We start from the raw sequence: 22,979 nt of genomic DNA on the forward strand, positions 1-22,979 counted from the left end.
TCATATGACTGTTTCAGTTTATCATTACAGGCGGAATCCATTCAAATTAGTAAACACAGGTCTATTTGAAATTGAAAACTTGGACTGAACTTGAATGACAAATGTGACACTAACATTCATATGATATGATTTTCTTTTAACAACAGCACTGTGATTTATATTTTTTTAATGCAAACATTTTTTTAAACCATTTAAGAATGACTAGTGTTAAGAAGGCATCATTATGTCAATATAAATGTGTTATAAATAAATTGGATATGAATTCATATCAACTTTCCATAAAAAGGCACCAACCTTATCCTTTCTCTCTGGTCCTGGTCTCGTTTTTTCCATCAGAGATTCACTACCAGTATTATTTTCTTTCTTGATTGTAGCTTTTTCAATCCACGAGTTATAGTATCGAACTACATTTTCATGATTCAATCTAGAGAGCAATTTCACTTCCCTTATTATTTTCTTTGTTAATACCTCATTTTTTGTATTTAGCTTTATTCGCTTAATGGCATAGTCACACCCATCCAACTTATTTCTCACCTGAAATAAAACAAATCGATAGAAGGCAAAGGTATTTGAATCAATCCCATTATTACTTTTATAACACTACCAAAGGCGCCCGAACCAATGCTACCTATCAATTCAAATTCTTTGTTAATTCGTGACATATCATTAGCTAATATTAATTGATCATATACGTTTAAATCGTGTGAAATATCCAGTTCTTTTTTTTCGGTCTTAGGAGGAGATTGATCAGAATCGTGGAATAATCGATGGCCTAGAAGCTGAGCTGCAGAATGTCGATGGGATTCATCTTTTTCGAGACACCTGAAAATAAAAATGATGCTGAATGAAGTTTTTTTTATATTAGCTCGTTATAACAAAAGTTAAGCAAAATCCCAGAGCTGCCAGACATACGGTATTTTACCAAAGCTAACCTGACAATAGAAAATATGAAATTGAGAATGTATGTGAACTTGACAGCTTGAAAACAGTTGGCAGATATCTTCGACATTCTAACATCAGATCATTATAAATAATACATAGATATTCTTTATTTCTTTGTAAAAAAAAAAAACCTTTTCAGGTGTAGAACATGTCAATTACAGTAAACATTACAGAAGTAGTAGAAAATCATGAGGCAATATCATTAATATTGGTTAAGAATATAAATGGCCACAGATGTATGAATAACAAGGTTATCACAGTCAATATACTTAATGTATTATTATTATATTAGATACAGAACACGAACATATACATCTATATGTAGGGTTCAAAAGAGAAATATTCAAAAGGTTATTTTTGTTTCGTGTGTTGTGGGTATGGTTCCTATCATGAGTCGCAAAGAGAGATATATTTTCATTGACAAATATCACAGATTCATAAATATAGAGACCTGTTAGTGTTAATATTTCTTTACAGCTTTCTCTCTGAGAAAGGTTGAATATTTTTCTGAGACACCGTTTTTGCAATATGAATATTTGTTGTGTATGTGCAGACATTTCACAGAACATAAATCCATATCTGAAGTGACTCTGAATATAACCATTATATGCCAACATCGCAGCTTCAGTGGATATATTTTGTGTAATTATTTTCAGGGCATAGCAGTACCTTGACATTTGTGTTGCCACTTTATCTATGTGGCTCTTCCAGTCCAGCTTTGAGTTAATTATAATTCCAAGAAAGGAAAGTTGGGTCACTGGTTCTAAAATAGTTACACTATCACTAAAAGAATTATTTGTGCCGTTTTGGGTAAAAGATATGATTTGTGTTTTGTTTTTATTCAGTTTGAGATTGTGCGATGTAAAGTACTCCTCCAGAATCTTTAACTTGAAAAAGATATTTGCCTGTATGTAGTTGTGATCGGTTGAAATGAAAACTACAACAGAACAGTCATCGACATACTGAACCATGTATTCATCAACAACTTCAGGCACATTGTTAGTGTAAAGAATGTATAGTAGTGGGCCCAACACTGACCCCTAGGGTATACCTCTTATGATATATAGCATTTCTGATTTCATTAGATTTCCATCAGTATCCCTTTCAGTAACACATTGCTGTCTATTTTTCAGATAAGACGTAATTAGTTCGAGTGGCAACCCTCTAATACCGTAGAACGACAGTTTTGTGATCAGTAGTCTATGGTCAACACTGTCAAAAGCCTTGGACAAGTCTAGATTGACAGCTGTTGTAGCCTTTTTACTATTGATAGATTCAATTACCTTACATAGAGCTTGATAGTTAGCTCCAGTAGTTGATTTCTTTCTTCTAAATCCATTCCAGTCTATTGTATATTATTTTTACAAAGATTTTACTAACATTTGACAATATTGCAATGGGCCTATACTTGATTATTTCATGTTTATTTCCCTTTTTGAAGATAGCTTTGACATGCGCAATTTCAAGATTATCAGGAAAAATACCTGTCAAAAATGGTAAGTTGATTATGTGTGCAATAGGTTCACATATCTCATATGCTACATGTTTCAGTAATTTAGTTGGTATTTCATCTTCACCTACTGCTTTACTATTTTTCAAGTTCAGAATAGTATCATAAACTTCTTTTGAATCTGTTGGGAGAAAGAATATGCTTTTATCAAAAGATGGAGGCTCTAAATACTTATTGCTCTTATTTACACTACTCAAAGCTGTGCAGTTAATAATAAAGTACTGATTCACCTCATTTAGAACTAGTGTTTTATTAGTTTCATCTGGAGAAATGTTTTCCGATACTGACATAGATGTCTTAGTGTCCGAACCAGTAATAGATTTGACCAGATTCCATACTGCCTTGGACTTATTAGTGGACGTTTCAATGTAATTTTTATTACAGCGTTGTTTTGCTTCTCTAACTACTTTTTTGAAAATATTGCTATATCTTTGGTATGTATCATTAGATATGATGCCATTTTTTTAATCTGTATAAATGTTGTTTACGTTTGCTTGATGTCTTTATTCCTATAGTAATCCAATTTCTATTTTTCAAGTTGGTGTCTGCTTTACAAAATATTAGTGGGGTGACTATATTAATTAGTTGTCTGAGGACTCCAGTGAAATAATTATAAGCTTCATTTGGATCTTCATAGGAATAAAGTTGATACATGTTGATATTTCTCAATTCATTTTTCAATTAATCAAGCTAAGCATCTGAGAATACTCTTTTCTTATTTTTTTGTATTTGTTTTTTTAGTCTCAATTTTTCCTGATCTTTCAATTCTGAGCATTTGAGTCTCATGATCGGATAATGCAGAGGTAATAACTTCTCCAGGATGATCGTTTTTGAAGTTTATAAAAATATTATCCAGTAGTGAAGAAGATTTTGATGTTATTCTTGTCGGTTAATTTATTTGTTTGTGCAGATTATATGTTAATAAAAGGTGTAGAAAAGACTGGGCGGTTGCATTATTTGAATTCATAAGATTAATATTGAAATCACCACATAGTTTTGCATGATATTTCCTGAATTTATTTTGTACAATATCAAGTATTTCACTGAGAACTTATAGGAATATATCTAAATAGATAGATACAATAGATACAAATTATAATACATTTAATTTCCTTACAAACTACCGATGAGTATTCTATTATACTTTCGATACTTTTAATTCTGATTTCGACAATTTCACAACTGTTCAACGGATTTTTAGAGAAGATGCATGATCCGCCGTGTATTCTTTCCCTTCTTGAGTATGAAGAGGTCATTTGATAGCCCTCTAACTTCATCAGATATTGCTCACTCTCTGTGAACCAATGTTCTGTTATACATACAAATGAGGGTTGACATTCAAGTGTCTTCAAAAATATTTCTAATTCCAACGTCTTATTTTTCAGACATTGTATGTTTTGGTGTATAATACTATAGTGTTCTTTCAGGTCTGGGGATGGGGTAATGATTAGTGTTTCTTTATTTATCTTATTATAAGTTTCTTTTATTTTTTCTTCTATATTGTTAATATTAGTTTTATTTACCCTCCCCACTTTCTCGAAAAAAATGCAGATTTTTGTTTTCATTGATTTATATGGTTTTAACCACAATATTGTCATTAGAACTGAGACAAGGTAGTACGTTTTTGATGCAATGGATATCAGATGCAATGGATAGTCTAACATTTTCTCTCCTCGCCTCCAAATTAAAAAAAAATGGAGTCGAGCGAGCAGATGACACCACGTGATCACAGAGTCAATGGAGTGAAAAATATTTAACAAACGCTTGATCATATTTAAATGATAAGTTGACATTCGTGGTATTATTTGTTTCACAAAACCTCCTACATATGATATGATTTTCTTTAACAACAGCACTATGATTTATAATTTTTTTTGTGCAAACATTTTTTTCAACTATTTCGGAATGACTAGTGATAGAGAAGGCGTTATTATGTCAATAAGAATGTATCATAAACTGTTTTCTAAAGATAGTATGTGCTGACAAGAGTAAAAATTTCACCAAAAGTTTATTTTTGGATAAACAAGTGAAACCCAACCACTTTTTTTGAATTTGACAAATGACAACTAAAAAATCTGTCTGATCCTGAAGTTAATCTCGAAGTTAACCAATTACATTTTTTCCTCGCTCTTGTAAATACCGAACACAGAGCAGATGTAATGGAGAAAACATTTCTGCATTATCAAACGGATGCAAAGTGAAGTAAGATAATTGAGCGCTCAGATGTGTATTAGGTTGTTTCAAATGTTTTGTCCGTTTTTATGAGTCTACTTTAAACTGTAATATCTCAGTGAATACTCATTCAATTTAATCGAAATATTTTTCTGATTGACTCAGCCGTTACTTGATGAAAATCCATAGTAATCGAATCCATAGCAATCGAAATAAGCGCCATTTGAATCAGTGCACTTTTGCAAACGTAACACAAGTCGATTAATTCCTTGAGCATAAAAATTGTGTGCTCGGGATTCGAAGAAGTTGACGAAGGCCGTTTTTGCCTGGTCCTGATTGGCGAAGGTTCTACAGGTAAGAAAGTCATCGAAGTGCTTGAAAATATAGTAGTTGGTTGGTGAGAGGTCTGGGAAGTATTTGTTTAATTTTCGGACGGTGATTGAGAAATGTGCGGACGGGCGTTGTCGTGGAGCAGGATCTGACCTTTTCTGCTGACCAGTGCTGGCTGCTGCTGACACATTTTTTGGTACATTTCGTCGATTTCCTCAGAAAGTCATAATGAATCACACCATCTGCTGACCACCATACAGTAACCAAGGTCTTAAATTGAATTTATCATTCAGAAGTTGTTCTCTATTTATTTTTTCATAATATTTAATTGCTAGAATACTGTATCTTGGAAATATGCGGGGGCCAGGTTTTTCATTATTTCAAAATGAAGTTATTGTTAAGTACAACAATTTTTGAAAGACAAATAAATTTATAGAAGAGAATTAACAATAAATGATATAGATATCATCCTATGATAACATAAAATTATTCTTATTTCTCAAATTTGAAGATTGTCTTTGGTTCAAATGTAATACATAAAGCGAAATGATCAAAGTATGGCTGTATTATTGCTTTTTCAGTTATTTCAGACTGAACGACATGCAAAAATTTTTTTTTACTTAATAACAATATATTCAAACCGATTATTGAATGATAAACAATTATCTAAATGAAAACTCAGATATTTCATTCATTCATCCATTATCAGTATCAGTAATTTCACTTCTCTCATTGCCAATATCAAGTTCCATCAAGTATAATTTGTAATTTGTTGTGATGGTCACTGCTTTTGTTTTGAAAATATTCAGTATAATTTTATTACCTATCAAAAATCGTACTCATTTTATGAACAACAATATTGATATTTCCATTAGAACAAGCAAATGGGACTCGGGCTTCATTAAATAATTCGTTAGAGGAAATATTTTTGACTCAACTCTTTGCCTTCATCTAGACATATTATTCGAATCTCAAACATTTACAGATCTGTACCCCCTTGGCTTCGTTAACAATATTTCCCTGTATATTGTTTCAAAGGCCCTTCTCAAGTAGAAAAAACGTATTACATATTTATCCTTGTACAATTCATCTTCAATTTTTTTTTAAAGACAGCTGCAGGTCTGATTCACATGAATGTTTCTAGTAAAATCCTGACTTACTGTTAATTTAAATTATAGAATAAAATTATAGATTAGGTAAGCCTTGTAATTGCCACAACCGAAAGGTTTTTCTCAGTAGGTGTAAACTCAAAAGGGGAATTTGATGTAATACCATATAAATCAGTTGTAAAACCTCTGTGCAAGTCAAAAACCTCTTCATGATAAAATTATTTTATATGCTACCTTATTCTTTAGTATAACTGAATCACTAAACCACTTAATTACAAACATTTATTTTAAAAATACCATACCTTGACAAAAAGTCCTGCAACTTTGAATCAATTCCACTAGGCGGATCCAAGTCTTCTTCAGATACAGGACAGCCTTTTAAAACAGATAGTAATAATAAACCAAACTTAAATATATCAGTCTTTTTTCCATAATTTTTATGACTTTGAGAATTCAAATCAGATATTCTCTTATAAATACTGCAATGTGCAACTTTTACAACACCTGAAAAACAATAAACAACCTATAAATTGGTTAAGGCTTTCGCGGCCGAGATTTTCATTGTTACAATCTTCATCCGGGTTTGAAGGCCGTCGTGGTTTGGAACTGTATCCTAAAGTTTCGACAGCACGAGTGGCTGGCTTCTTCAGAGGTTTATTCATCGACGAGTACATCTAGAAAGGCGTGGCACAAGACTGACACATAAAGTGTATCGAAAACCGACACATACGGACAGATATCTGCATGCACTTTCAAACCATCATCCAAGCGGGGAATTATCAACACACTGAGAGAACGTGTCCGTAGAATATGTGAACCGGAACACCTACAAGAAGAATTGGAGAATGGATACAGTGTAACCGAGATCAACAAGAAAGGCGAGCTACCTGAGTGAACACAAATACAACTTACGAACTAGAAATCACTAGTCATCGGTGAACCATCAAGATGAATAAACCTCTGAAGAAGCCAGCCACTTGTGCTGGCGAAACTTTTGGATACAGTTCCAAACCACGACGGCCTTCAAAACTGAATGACGATTGTAACAATTAAACAACCTACTTTAGAGAGGCTTTGATTAAATGATCACGTTTACACGAGCATATAATCTCAATTGTTTTAACAATCCAAGTTGTAACATCCACTCTTTGGAAAGAATTTGGACAGATCAAGCGAATCTAAACAAGATGAAGAAATTGCCAAAAAAAACATTTCTTTCCCTACACATCTACCTTTAAAAAACCGTCCTAATTACCATTTGATAACATAACACCATAAACTGAATGCTTGTGAATTTGACACCAGCTCTCATTTTTCATAAAAACAAAAACTTCTTTACAATACATTGCTTGGGAAAATTAATAAAAGGCCTCAGCACTCATAATTTTTTATTCATTTCCACTGTCTGCAATTTTTTTTATCAAGTTAAGCAGGCATGAAGTTCTCATCTTCCAGTTTCGTTTAGGAATTAGCTATTTTGAAAACAAATAAACTTTTTGACAATATGAGAAATTTTGATGTAACTAATGATATACAGTGTCATCCCCAAAGTATGCACCATATGGGAAACTTATTTATTAAGGGTTTTTGCCAAAAAGTTATTCTTGATAAAAGTTTGTGCATCTCCCAAAACTAAACATGCACCAACAAAATATAGTAAATCACTCTTAATATACGAGGAGCCTTCAAATATTTGATTTTGAGACAAGAGTAAAGTACTCTTATTTTGAAAAATATCCGGAAATGTTATTCAGAAAAGTTGTTCAGCATTGAAAAATACATCTAGATTTCAAGTCGTGGCCATCTAAGGGAAGTTTTATTTTTCTACCCATTTTTTTAAATGGGGACAACAAAAATAAAAATTTGAAAAAACGATAAATAGACAGCATATGACTGTTTATTTTAAAAGCCTGAAATGTTACAAATTACACAACTATGGTGTTAACCACGGTCAATTTTTTTTGAAGAGTAAAATAATTTTCAAAGTGTTTGGTGCAAAGTTATTTTTATTTTTTGTTAACACCGAAAATTACTCAAAATTATACTGTATTGTAACAAGAACTTAATATTCAATAATATCAAATCACAAAACGTCAAAATAAAATAGGTATACAGGATGCTGTCTCTTTATCATTTCAGCAAAAAATTGAATGACTTGAAATCTAGATGTATTTTTTAATGCTGAACAACTTTTCTTTCTAAATAACATTTCCCGAGATTTTTCAAAATAAGAGTACTTTACTCTTGTCCAAAATCAAATACAGTAGAATTCATATATAACGACTCCGCTTATAACGACTATCCGTTTACAGCGACGATAATGTTTACTCAAGTTTAGTTTCATACTTAGTTATTGGGAAAATATACCGTTTAGTGGGACTCCGTTTTAAGCGACCAACCGCTTATAGCGACCGTTTTTCATGATAATGCATCCGATTAAAACGTCGCGCAATGTTTTGTTTACACAATCTGCGCACCAATACCTCGGCGCACTCCCTCTTCTGAGGTACCTCTATTGATAAGTACTACTAACGGTAGTATTCTTAGGTACCTCTATTGACAGGTACTACCAACAGATATTAATAGATTGATTTTACGCCAGAGGTTCCTTGAAGTTCGTTACATTCCTCAATTCAACAGATCAGAAAGTAAAAGCACCTAGAGGCTGACTTTCGACCAAAGAAGGTCAGACGTCAATGTTACTGAAGTGCCCATCAGTAAGTTGAGGACCGCGTGTGGATGGATGAGATGGGATGTTCTGCACACATTAACCGTGTGAGGAAAATTTCAACTCAGGGTACTCAACCCGAAAGAGGGCATGGGGGGGGGCCAGAGGTTCCAATATGAAGTCTTTGTCACTTGTTGTAAGTTCATAAAGTTCGACAAAATGAATTTTGTGAAGCGAAAGTGTTTTACAATTGAAGAAAAAAGTGCAATATAACACCGATTAGAAGCCGGTGAATCAGCCCTCGCAAAGGAGATTAGCGTATCCCATTCTACAATATCCACAATTAAAAAGAATAAAGATGAGATCGAGTCGCTGTTCAATGCCATTCTTTTGGAATGCAAACGTGTAAGGACTTCTACTCATGAGCAGTTGGATAAGGCATTGCGAAACAATATAGAATGTAGCCTAACTTCAAACCCAGATGATTTCAACAAAGAAGACGACGTGCCGCTGAGCATTTGGACGAGGGCTATTGATATGCATCAGTTACCCATAACAAACGAGGACTTTGAACAATATGCTTGTGTCGATGATGCTGTCGCCACTTGTGAGGAACCGTCTGATGAAAACATTGTGGAAAATATAACTGCCATCGACGCGAATAGCAAAGATAATGAAGGTGATGATGACGCACCAGAGGAGATTTATCCAGCCTTGAGTATGTTTGAAGCTCTGAAGGCTGCGGAAACGCTCAATGTCTTTGTTCAGACTAACTTACATGATGATGTTATGAAAACAATGATGTCGCGAATTAATAATGCTGTACGAAATTCTAACTACCGAACAAAAGTTTGTCAAAAACAAACTCAAATAACAGACTTTCTAATTCAGTAACACAGTTTTTTCGTGCATTGCGTGTGTATTTTATCTCTTTGTATTACAGTACATAATGTAAGTACATATCTTTCACGTATAGTCAGTGGGCATACTTGAAGACTGGCTGTAAATCAAATCATCTAAAAGAACAATTCGTTCAGGCCAATCTCAACACCCTACACAGTAGGTTAATGGACTGACACCTATCAGAAAACAACTACTCCCCTGGCTAATACCACGAAGGGCGTTGGATTATATCCGACAGGTGTCAGTGCAGGATTCTTCACTGAAGTTATTCCTGCATATGCTGTTGGCGATACAACTGCCGCAATAGATTTTCAATTATTGGAACACACTTGCAGACCGGTTTCGGGCTGTTTGGCCACTCGTCAGTGCAAGGTAGTGTATATCATCAACATAAAGTCGATGATTTCCGATAATTGAAAATCGAATTCCGTCAGAGTATCATTCCTCGAACTAAGCTGAAGACTACAACAAACAACAGGTTTGTCGTCGCTCCATCTGCCTGTGAACGAGGTAACCAACTGCATATCCAAATTTGCCCAATTCCTCGTAAAAGGAAAGAAATCTTTCACGTATAGTCAGTGGGCATACTTGAAGACTGGCTGTAAATCAAATCATCTAAAAGAACAATTCGTTCAGGCCAATCTCAACACCCTACACAGTAGGTTAATGGACTGACACCTATCAGAAAACAACTACTCCCCTGGCTAATACCACGAAGGGCGTTGGATTATATCCGACAGGTGTCAGTGCAGGATTCTTCACTGAAGTTATTCCTGCATATGCTGTTGGCGATACAACTGCCGCAATAGATTTTCAATTATTGGAACACACTTGCAGACCGGTTTCGGGCTGTTTGGCCACTCGTCAGTGCAAGGTAGTGTATATCATCAACATAAAGTCGATGATTTCCGATAATTGAAAATCGAATTCCGTCAGAGTATCATTCCTCGAACTAAGCTGAAGACTACAACAAACAACAGGTTTGTCGTCGCTCCATCTGCCTGTGAACGAGGTAACCAACTGCATATCCAAATTTGCCCAATTCCTCGTAAAAGGAAAGAAATCTTTCACGTATAGTCAGTGGGCATACTTGAAGACTGGCTGTAAATCAAATCATCTAAAAGAACAATTCGTTCAGGCCAATGGTTCAGGCCAATGGTATTAGCCAGGGGAGTAGTTGTTTTCTGATAGGTGTCAGTCCATTAACCTACTGTGTAGGGTGTTGAGATTGGCCTGAACGAATTGTTCTTTTAGATGATTTGATTTACAGCCAGTCTTCAAGTATGCCCACTGACTATACGTGAAAGATTTCTTTCCTTTTACGAGGAATTGGGCAAATTTGGATATGCAGTTGGTTACCTCGTTCACAGGCAGATGGAGCGACGACAAACCTGTTGTTTGTTGTAGTCTTCAGCTTAGTTCGAGGAATGATACTCTGACGGAATTCGATTTTCAATTATCGGAAATCATCGACTTTATGTTGATGATATACACTACCTTGCACTGACGAGTGGCCAAACAGCCCGAAACCGGTCTGCAAGTGTGTTCCAATAATTGAAAATCTATTGCGGCAGTTGTATCGCCAACAGCATATGCAGGAATAACTTCAGTGAAGAATCCTGCACTGACACCTGTCGGATATAATCCAACGCCCTTCGTGGTATTAGCCAGGGGAGTAGTTGTTTTCTGATAGGTGTCAGTCCATTAACCTACTGTGTAGGGTGTTGAGATTGGCCTGAACGAATTGTTCTTTTAGATGATTTGATTTACAGCCAGTCTTCAAGTATGCCCACTGACTATACGTGAAAGATTTCTTTCCTTTTACGAGGAATTGGGCAAATTTGGATATGCAGTTGGTTACCTCGTTCACAGGCAGATGGAGCGACGACAAACCTGTTGTTTGTTGTAGTCTTCAGCTTAGTTCGAGGAATGATACTCTGACGGAATTCGATTTTCAATTATCGGAAATCATCGACTTTATGTTGATGATATACACTACCTTGCACTGACGAGTGGCCAAACAGCCCGAAACCGGTCTGCAAGTGTGTTCCAATAATTGAAAATCTATTGCGGCAGTTGTATCGCCAACAGCATATGCAGGAATAACTTCAGTGAAGAATCCTGCACTGACACCTGTCGGATATAATCCAACGCCCTTCGTGGTATTAGCCAGGGGAGTAGTTGTTTTCTGATAGGTGTCAGTCCATTAACCTACTGTGTAGGGTGTTGAGATTGGCCTGAACGAATTGTTCTTTTAGATGATTTGATTTACAGCCAGTCTTCAAGTATGCCCACTGACTATACGTGAAAGATTTCTTTCCTTTTACGAGGAATTGGGCAAATTTGGATATGCAGTTGGTTACCTCGTTCACAGGCAGATGGAGCGACGACAAACCTGTTGTTTGTTGTAGTCTTCAGCTTAGTTCGAGGAATGATACTCTGACGGAATTCGATTTTCAATTATCGGAAATCATCGACTTTATGTTGATGATATACACTACCTTGCACTGACGAGTGGCCAAACAGCCCGAAACCGGTCTGCAAGTGTGTTCCAATAATTGAAAATCTATTGCGGCAGTTGTATCGCCAACAGCATATGCAGGAATAACTTCAGTGAAGAATCCTGCACTGACACCTGTCGGATATAATCCAACGCCCTTCGTGGTATTAGCCAGGGGAGTAGTTGTTTTCTGATAGGTGTCAGTCCATTAACCTACTGTGTAGGGTGTTGAGATTGGCCTGAACGAATTGTTCTTTTAGATGATTTGGTAAGTACATATGTTTGTACATTAGGATATTTGAGAACTATTAAAATAAAGCATATGTGATTCCTATAAAACGTTTTATTCATCTATCGATCAGCAACCAGAACAGCTAAATGAAAGACTAATGAACTAATGTACACTTTACTACCACAAAATTAATCCTTTTTGTGTGTCGTCCGGTTAGTACAACATAGTATATCCAGTCCCTTGAAGGTCGTTATATCCGGATTCTACTGTATTTGAAGGCTCCTCGTATATTACGTGTGACTTACTGTATTTTGTTGGTGCATGTTTAGTTTTAGGGGATGCACAAACTTTCATCAAGAATAACATTTTGTTGAAAAATCCTTAATGAATAAGTTTCCTATATGGTGCATACTTTGGGGATGACACTGTATGATAGGGGTAGGCAACTCAACAAATCCACTTTTATAATGCTAACCTCATCTTTCATTAGACCAGTTTGATTTCAAAGAATGAAAAATAAAAATTATACAGTTGGTAATGTTGCTTTTAGTAACATCAGTTAGAAATCCTTCTTCAAGATGCCGTGTAAACGTGGTCACTGTTTCTAAAAGTTTGTTGACACAAGTGGAGGCGTACAATGACCTTGAAAATTCCCACCATTTCTGTCATCAAAACTTTGAAAGCACCAACAAGAAAATACAAAATGATAGTTTCAGTTATATCTCTCACCATTGTCAGAAAGATATACAGATGTCTCTTTGATATCCTTATGAACAACCTTATTTCTGTGAAGATAATCCAATGCGGTAACGACTCCTCGTGCTATGTGCTTTAGAAAATTTACCTCACCTTTACTATCTCGACATAAAAAAAGCGATGAAAAGTTTAAACCTGAGAAATTGAAACAAATCATGAAAAAAGTTTGTTATCAATTTGAATACACTACCAGAAACAAATTCTTCTAACAAATACACAGTGACGCTATTTTTAAAAACTTGATGTTTAATACCAAAGTAACGAGTCAAATTCGGGTGTTTCAGTGTTGTCAAATAATTCAATTCTTGCTCGATACTATTCATTTGTTTCTTCACTTGTTGAATATCCTTTATATTCTGGAAAATCCATGCACTTACAAATAGCACTTGTCCCGACTCCATATCTATTCCTTGGAATTTGCAGTGATCAGGTGAGTGTTCTAAAATGAAAGTGATTATTCAATTGAATATGTATTTTTTCGAAGACTATTTTACTTATGCAGCATCCTCTTTGTACACTTCGAGTGGAAAACTTGATAAGCTCAGTTTTCTTATGTTGGCACAAAAAATCATTATCCTTAGAACTCTCCTTACTTTTTCTAAAAAAAAAGGAAATGATTGAGAGTTGATGATTTGAAAGCTGAATTAATCACAAGGGAATTAAAGACAAATGATGTACATATGAAAAAGGTTGCCAAATATCTCTTTCCCACACAAAGATTTTTTCTGTGAACTCTCAAAAGACCACACAAAGGAGGAATTCTGGCGGTGAGAAGCACATCAAATAAGATAACAATAGAATAAAGGACCAGTGTTCTATAGGGTTAGAAAAAATGACAAACCTTTATCAAAATCTTTCTTCCAAATTTTATGTAACATTAAAAAAGTATAGATAATACATCTTGAAAATACCCAAAAAAAAATCAAAGTATTCAAAAAAAAATTCACCATATTCGAGTGTTTCATTCAAGAAAGTAATCCCAATTATATTGAATCCATTTGTGTAGAAAAGTACTATATAGAACTTCAAGGGGACACATATATTGTCATAATTGACAACATAGAATTTGCTTATTGAAGAAATATACTGTACAGAAACAAAACAAAATAAGAAAATCTCTTAATCATAAAGTTACAAGACAGAAACTGAAATTATCTTAATGTTACAACTTCATAACGTATTCCATCAGAAAATATATAGTCATAAATTACAAATTCATATAGCACATCATCATAAAAGAAGGTGAAAGAAACAATAAATAATATCATTGCTTTAAAAACATAATACCATTTCGCCAAAAAACCAAACTAACAAAATTTTGAATGATAGAACGGAAACATCAGAGAAAAGTTAAAATTTAAAAATGAAACACGAAAGGTATTGGAACGAACAGAAATGCCAAATAATAAAGATATCATCAGCGAGAATGCGTACATAACAGAAATGCTAATTTATCATAACGCAACGTCACCGAACTCAATGACAGACGCCTGCTCTTCGCCTTGCATTAACAACACGTGCAAATAAATAAAATTGTTTTATCAAAATGAGTGTTCTCTTCAGACAACGTACTTTGCGCTTCGCTCATTTTACGGTCACCATAATCATCCTACCGAGAGGAGTATTCGCAATGTGGTGAATAAATCTACGACCACTGGTTCAGTAAACGATCGACTAACACCCGTACGTCGACGAAACACAAGATCTGCCAAAAACATCGCCGCTGTCTCTGAGAGTGTGCAGGAGAATACGAGTGAGTTTATTTCGTGTCGCTCACAAGAACTCGGCCTTTCGCAGACCACAACTTGAATTTTGAGTCGTGACTTGGGTCTGCACTCGTACAAAATTCAACTGACCCAGCAACTGAAGGTAAACAAGCATAGACAAAGATGTGTGTTCACTGAATAGGCTATGGAGCAGTTGGCAACTGACCCTAATCATCTTCAGCGATAAGGCCCATTTCTGAATAAATGGGTACGTGAACAAACAAAATTGTCATATTTGGAACGATACCAATCCACATAGGATTCAAGAGCGTCCAATACATCCCAAAAAAGTCACTGTTTGGTGTGTATTTTGGGCTGGTAGAGTCATCGGTCCATATTTCTTCGGGAACGACGTTGTCCAGGCCATCACTGTCAACGGCGAGCACTACAGGTCGATGATTACCAACTTCTTTTGGCTTGAATAAGATGATCTGGACACCAACGACATGTGATTTCATCAGAACTGCGATACGTGCCACACAGCTCATGCCACATTGAATATTCTGCACGAGCGATTTGAGGGCTTGGTCATCTCACGTGAAGGTGATGTGAACTGGCCGCCGAGATCCTGCGACTTGTGGAGTTTTCTCAAGTCTCAGCTATATGCCAATAAGCCATAAACCACAGTGGCCCTCAAAGCCAACATAACCCATGCCATCGGTCAAATTTAGCTTGATTTATGCGCCAGAGTAATGGAAAATTGGATGTTTCGCATGCGCTCCATCGCTCCAGATGAGCGGTGGCGCACATTTGAACGTATTTATATCCCATATATTATGGAATCAACGATATTTCAAAAGAAAACAAAATTTCGATGATATATCACACACTTTGTTTTATTTAAATTTACAGATAGGATTAAAAATATATATCATGCTCAAGTTTAGGTGAAAACACTTTACCTTTGCGTCTCATGTGAACCTACGACTTTGCAGGTACGTATGGCAGATACCCAACGGAAAAACAACAACTAACCTAGTTTATGCCACGCAGAAAGCTGAAATGAAACCATCAGGCACCTGTGCAACGTCTTCCATTTGAAAGATTCGTCGCAAGCAATTTCCTATGCATGAAAAGCAGAAATCAATTTCATTTGATCGAGACGACCACCAATAGACCGGTTTCGGAGTGCTAGCTCCTCGTCAGTACCGGGAGGGTCATTTCAGTCGGAGTGAACCATCTGAGTAACCCGAACTAACAAATAACAAACTCAATTCCAACTAGTCATAAGCGCCATCTGCAATTGATTCATTAGAATGAAGCACTGTGCCACTTACAAAGTCGGGAAACAACTCCACAAACATATACTGAAATGGCCCTTCTGGTACTGACGAGGAGCTAGTACTCCGAAACCGGTCTTTCAGTGGTCGTCCCGACTAAATGAAATTAATTTCTGGAAGTTACTTGCGACGAATATTCAAAATGGACGATTGAACTTTGGTTTCGATGTCATAACCATATACCCATGATTCGTCACCAGTTATGACCCTTTTAGGCAAATCTGGATCGTCGATGACGTCATTCAACAATTCCTGAGCGATGCTCATGCGGTTTTTTAGTCAGAATTCAGCAATTTTGAAACGAACTTCGCTGCCACACGCATCCTCAGCAACTTCTCTAATAGTGATTCGACGATTCTCCTTAAACATTTTTTTCACTTCCTCTACATTTTCTTAGATTATGGTGTGCTGGGGCGTCCAGCTTGTACCACTTAGAAACATTTTTCTGAGTACAGTCACCGTTTGCCACTGTAATCATTTCAAGTGTTTTTGAGCACTTAATTCCATTTTTAATACAAAATTTCATGCAAATTCTTTGAACCTTTTTTTTCGATAGCATAACATTTCGACAGCATAACGATAGCATAACGCAAAACACTTCTATCTTTTATGTCTCTCACCAAAAAACTAAACATGCTTAACAGCTGAAACTGTAAACATATGTTCGAGATGAGTGCACCAACATAAAAAAATTAATTAAAAATCGCTAATCGAAATTACGTAGCCCGCGAAAATTGAACATTCACCGTATGTTTTGAACAGTCCACGAACGCTTTCCTAGATTGTAGTTAAATATGAATATAGATGTATTCAAAAAACACACTTCAATGTGAAATTTCCACTTGAAAGTTTACAAAACCGCGGCACGTGTTTCGATATACAATAGCATCTTCGGGCGTCTCAATAGAGATGTGCTACTCTCTGGTAGCCAAGGCCGTAGCCAGGGGGATTAAGGGGGATTGATCCCCCCCTGGGGCCATCCAAAAATTATATCAAATACAACTATTGGCTTGTTTAAACATCACAGGAGGTTGCGTTGTTACAATTGCGCATGACTGGTGTAAACTTCGAAGTAGGAATGAGTCAATTGAGGCTGAGCAACTTCTGCTACAGGCAACCAGTGATGCAATTGAACCCAGGTTTTTGTTTAATAAACCTTACAAAATACAAATAAAACAGAACACAGAGTCAGATGCTACAAATGCATTACGCATATATACAGACGGCTCGAAAACCAAAGAAGGCTCAGGATGTGGGGTACACTCCAGATCACTAAGCCTAAGGATTAGGTGGGGAATGGAAAAAAATACCAGCGTGGTTCAAACAGAACTGGCTGGTATCTCAATCGCCACAAAAGAAATAACCAGGAAAGGAATTTCTGGCAAAAACTTAACAATCTGCACTGATAGCAGACAAGCCCTATTAGCCTAGAACAGACGTGTTACCTCAGCGCTAGTACTATAGTGCCACCAAGATTTAGCCAAAGCCTCGGTAGATAATAACATTATCTATCCTGAGGTGGATTAAAGGGCACGACAGGAGTAAAGGTAATCGCATTGCCAACTCTTGAGCCAAGGAAGCGGATGGACTAAGAATTTTAGGACCCAGTGGCACCTACGGCATGATGACTTCGACAATTACGGAACTAGCCAAACGTTACACCCATGCTCAATTCCTAAAGAGATGGGAGGAAATCAAAGGATGCAATCTTTCCAGGATCACCCTGGGCGACCCTGGGAAGCTGGCACTTAGCAGTAGGATTTCTGACTGGTCACTGTCAATTAAGAAAACATCTCCATAATATGGGGCTAGTGGACACACCTCTATGCAGGTGTCCTATGCAAGTGTCCGGAGTTATCGTTCAATGTTCATTATTTTTCTCAACTAATTTTGAGGATATTTCACTGAAATAATTATTGAATTTATTTGATATATCGATTGGAACACTCTGTATGTCACACCTTTGCCTCTTTACTTTGCCGGTAATTTCGTTGCAGATACTCCACATACATTTTGTTTTGTTATCAGAATTTTTTATAAGCTCTTTATAATTTTCCTGTTTTGATGATATTAACAACTTATCATACTCAGTTTTTGTTTTCAAGTATTCATATTTGATATTTCCATTCGTTTTGGATAGACATAATAATGTATCTAACCTCCTTTTGCATTCCCTAAATTGAGAATTCGGGTAACAATTTTTATTTTTATGGAAATGAATGTATTTGATTGGAAAACATTCGTTGAAAATATTTATAAAGTTACTGATGAACATTACCCATTGTTTGTTTACTTGTTCATGTTGTATTTCATAGACCTCTGCCCAATCCTTATTATTTAGTTTTTCGACAAAATTTTTTATGGCTTTCTCTCTGGGTACCTTTCATTGAGTATCACAGATTGAGTTTACATGTAATCATGTATGGTTACATGTGATTACATGTATGATCTGAAGCATGAGTCTCAAGTACTTTTGTAATGTAAGTACCCCTATAATTTGTAAAGATATTATCAATGCAACTTTTGGAATTTTTTGTTATGTGTGTCTATTCATTAATAACTTTGTACACATCAAAGGAGCTAGCTAGAGCTAATAGTTTTGATTTTTCATTATTATTTTCTTTCAGTTCAATGTTGTAATCACCTGCTATAAAGACTAATTAATAATAATAATAATCTTTATTGGTTTCAAAGACCTAAAAGGTATAAAACAAGTCAAAAGAAATTTGAACATAGATTAGGCAAACAATACATGTACTTTAAAATGCTATAAGGAGCAAAGAGAGTAAATTTATTATCCCTTGTGACTTTCGTTAACAAATATTCAAATTTATCAAAAAATATACTTGTATCTTTATATAGACCTCCTAAAGGTCTATATAAAGATACAACTATCATTTTTTCATCAGAAAGGGAAACTTCAATACCTGAACATTCGAAATTTCCTTCAACTGACAGTTTAGATATATTCTTTGAACTTTTATAGTTTATCCCATTTTTACAATATATACCACTTCCCCCATGTTTGTTTTCTGTACGACAAAAGGATGCTGCTAGATTGAATTTTTCTATTCCAATACATTCCAGTTGGGTAGTTGATTTCCAATGCTCAGTAACACATAAAAAATGACAGTCACTATTGTTCGCCAAGAAATGTTCTATTTTCTCCACACTGTTTCCTATGGATTGCATGTTTTGGTGCATAAGACCAATATCTCTTTAAAATTGTACTTATGATGCACTGTTTGGAACCTTTGGTATAGTAATGAATATTACTGGAGTTTTTTCCCAACACCAAATCGTTATTTTCAACACCTCGACACGTGTTTCGATCACCAAGTAAACTGAGTTTAATCTTCCTCTTTGAAGATGATCACTTGGTGATCGAAACACTTGTCGAGGTGTTAAAAATAACAATTTGGTGTTGGGAAAAAACTACAGTAATATTCTCTAAAATTGTGTTTGAGCTGTGAAGAACTTTCTTCAATATTTGATTTTTTTATTGAAAATCCTCTGCACTAGTGCTGTACTGATTGAACTTACGAAAGTTGAACCTACGAATTGCTACTGATTTGGGCCATACTGCAGGGTTGTAAATACTAACTTTGGATTTATAATCAATCCCGAACATGAAACATTTGTTCTGACTCTCTTCTGTGGGAAGTTCTTCCACCGTTATTTCTACACCTTTGAAAGAATCTTGGGCTTTTATATGACTTTCTATTTTTTCAGTAGTAACATGCCTTCTCACTCTGTATAAGAACGGCCATATTTTTCTAGGGACTCCAAAATCTTCAGAGGAATAACTTTCCCCAAAAGTTTTTTTCAATGTCCTCCATGCTTGAAATTATCACTCTCCAATTCTTCTTTTTCTTGCGTTAATTGCACTATTTCTAACATTTTTTCTCTTTGTGCCTGTTGGGAGTTCTTGATTGAAATTTTTTCGTCTCGCTCCCTTATTTCGAACACTCGCAGATTGATTTGGCAGCGACGTGGGTTTTTGATCAGTTGAAATTCCCGTTGTCATTGTCTTGTTTTGTTGATTTGGCAACGTTATGTTTACCGCTGGTTTTTGTAGAACTTGTTTATAAGTACGAGTATTCACATTATCTGTTGGTTTTTGTTGGTGCTGTTTTTTTGCTTCCAATTCCATTTTCATCAGTTTTTTTCTAGGAGAATATTGTTGCTTCTTAATAATTTGGTGTTTTCTAATAAAAGATTATATTTTTCATCTTTTTCCTTTAAAAGTGATTTCAACATACGGACTTCAATTTGAAGCTCACTTTCCTTGCTTCCATTTACATCTTTATCACATTGTTGACAGATGATTCTGGTATCACATATTTTCTTACACTCCAATTTCATTTTCCCAGCACAGGATAAATGAAATATGTTTCCGCATATAATGCAGACTAAATTTTTTGTTGATTTTGATTGGCAACATTCAAATTGCTTTTCTTTAAAGTTTTCATCACTTTTTTTACATAGCTCATTTATCGCGTGACTACTAGTCTGCGCCATCTTAATACTTAACCTATCAACTTTATCAGCTAGAATTTACTGGTCTTCGGACAATACAGTTTCTATCTATCTATTTAATAGTCTTGATGCTTTGTAATACTTTAGATTACTTCATTAAAACAGAAAACTAGAACCACTGGCTTATAAAAAATACAACACAAACACAACTCTCACACAGGAGCACTGTGATACTGCGAGTTTCAATGTGTGGGAGCAGTGTTCGTATTGTAAAAATGTCTTAATATTAGACTGCTGAGAGTGTAAAGAATGAAATGGTAACAAACAAATGGAGGGTATGTCTGAAGATCTAATGATCTATAAAAAATTGATAATGAAAAGAGAACTCATAACATACTTTGCATAATTTCGATAATTGTCTTCCATTTACAAGCTTTAGTCACTTATTTTCTTTAGTTGTATAAATACCTTTTAATACTATCACAATCGTCTTCATTTTCAGAAATACGCCTACTTTCCCTTTCGATTCTCAACTCTGATTCCTGCATTTCTTTAAGACGTTTTTGGGTCTCCATATAATGTTGTCTCTGAAATCATTACTTTTCAACATTAAATTTCGAAATATTAACCATATCTTGTACCTGTTGATTCTGTTCCATTTCTTTTGCGAGCCTCTCTTTTTCTTCTCGTTCTTTTTGTAGCTTAAGCATCTCATCATAAAAACTCTTTGAAGCTGGTTTATTGTGTTTGTGTAAAAACTCTTGTACATCCTGAGAGAGCAAAAATATCATTTCTTCGCCTTTCAACTTATTTGCCCTTTTTTCTAGCTCTTCTTGTAGTTCACTCAATAACGTATTTGATAACCCTTTAGGATTTTCAAGAGAAATTTTTGGAACACTGTAAATCATAATATATCATAAATTCTGTCAGTAAAATGTGAAAAAATACTTGCTAGATAAAAATGTTTTTTTTTTTTCTACTTTTGTTATTATATGAAGAATGAAAAACTTCCTTCAGGGAACCGCAAGATAGAAGTTTCAGATACAACTCAAATAACTATCACTTCTTCCTAAGGATTTTTTTCTATACTGAAATCACTTTTTTCTCAATTTTTTTGGTATTTGATAATGTTCCATAAGTCAGTTTTGATATATATTGTAGCAGAAAAAGTTTTGCTATATATTTTTCATTCACCATTTATGAATGGACAGACCCGTTACTTTATAAAAATTAATAACACTATCCATGATGAAAGTTAACATTTTTTACAAACATTTTTTTATACTGAAGTTTGTGAACTTAAATTGCAACATGCTTCGTCAAATCGCTAAATAGTGCTTATTATAACTCAAGTAGTTATTAAGAGACCCCAGTATAACATCTGTAGGTGGATGTACTTATTTCAGACCGGCTTTTTCTTCCCGGTTGTGTCTGAAAGAAATATTTGTAGATGATCTACAATTTGGCTAGAGTTTCCATTGATAATTTTTAAATTTCTTATGTCCTCTGACTTTTCCATTCTTTTTTCTATATTAATTTCTTAAAAAATCAAATAAAAAAATCCTTACCTATTGGGATACAGATGATTGCAAATTATGTGTAAATCAACTCTAACATAAAATTCTTGGGTACCAGAACTGCCCTGATGGGGAGTTAAAGTAATAGAAACATTCAGGGGTGTCCATTGATTCCAAGCAGATTTTGTACGGAGATCCTTCAAATCTTCATAAATTGCCTGTTCCAATATTATAGGTACTGTAAATTCAAAAGTGAAGTGCAAAGCATGATTTTACCTGTAGAGCTTCCAATTCATTTCTCTGACGATCTTCCAACGACTCGTCTCTAAACATTTTCACATCTCATGAACTATATTTTTAACGTTCATTTATTTCACGTATGACAAAAAAATAATGGTCTAGCCACAGTATAATACTGAAAGATTCAGCACTTGTTTTCATTGATCAAATTTTAGATTTAAGCAAAAATACAATACGAATACACATACGTCACGGCACAGCAATCACAGCATAATTGTTAGGTATGCATAGCACAGACCATAGCATGATACAAGATACAACTACGTTTTTAGATATGTAACAGCATACCTGTTGGCGAGAAATCCTACCAGACCACTAGATGCAGTGGATGTTTATGTAACTACAACTCAGATATACAGAATACTGTAAATTGATTCAATAAAAAAGAGAGAGAACTGTTTTATCGATAGGAAAATTTGGCGGTTGATTTTGAATTCTCAGTAAGTATCAGCGGCATTTTTTGTGATAATGGTGGGAATATAAAAAATTTGAATACACTGTAACTAGAAGTCTAC

General features: G+C 35.1%; 1 protein-coding gene across 3 annotated transcripts in view; it reads right to left on the minus strand.

Moving 5' to 3' along the window:
* Gcn2 (eukaryotic translation initiation factor 2 alpha kinase Gcn2) overlaps positions 1-22,680 on the minus strand; it is a 45,419-nt gene extending 22,739 nt beyond the window's left edge. The window contains exons 1-10 of one of the 3 annotated variants that reach the window (XM_074180549.1): positions 22,441-22,680; positions 22,216-22,382; positions 21,289-21,544; positions 21,116-21,234; positions 13,617-13,720; positions 13,313-13,561; positions 13,096-13,257; positions 6,366-6,567; positions 591-822; positions 295-534 (exon numbers count right to left, since the gene is read on the minus strand). In XM_074180549.1, the coding sequence (XP_074036650.1) occupies positions 295-534; positions 591-822; positions 6,366-6,567; positions 13,096-13,257; positions 13,313-13,561; positions 13,617-13,720; positions 21,116-21,234; positions 21,289-21,544; positions 22,216-22,382; positions 22,441-22,497 (1,788 nt within the window). In that variant the 5' untranslated portion in view covers positions 22,498-22,680. Of the gene's footprint in view, positions 1-294; positions 535-590; positions 823-6,365; positions 6,568-13,095; positions 13,258-13,312; positions 13,562-13,616; positions 13,721-19,095; positions 19,119-21,115; positions 21,235-21,288; positions 21,545-22,215; positions 22,383-22,440 lie in introns of those variants that run through there. The other 2 variants (XM_074180548.1, XM_074180550.1) reach the window with 2 other exon arrangements.
* Positions 22,681-22,979: the final 299 nt, after the last annotated feature.

This window comes from Leptinotarsa decemlineata, unplaced genomic scaffold (assembly GCF_025532065.1).
Source record: "Leptinotarsa decemlineata unplaced genomic scaffold, Ldec_3_MD MMD2_tig00026299_RagTag_RagTag, whole genome shotgun sequence".
Taxonomy (NCBI): Eukaryota; Metazoa; Arthropoda; class Insecta; order Coleoptera; family Chrysomelidae; genus Leptinotarsa; species Leptinotarsa decemlineata.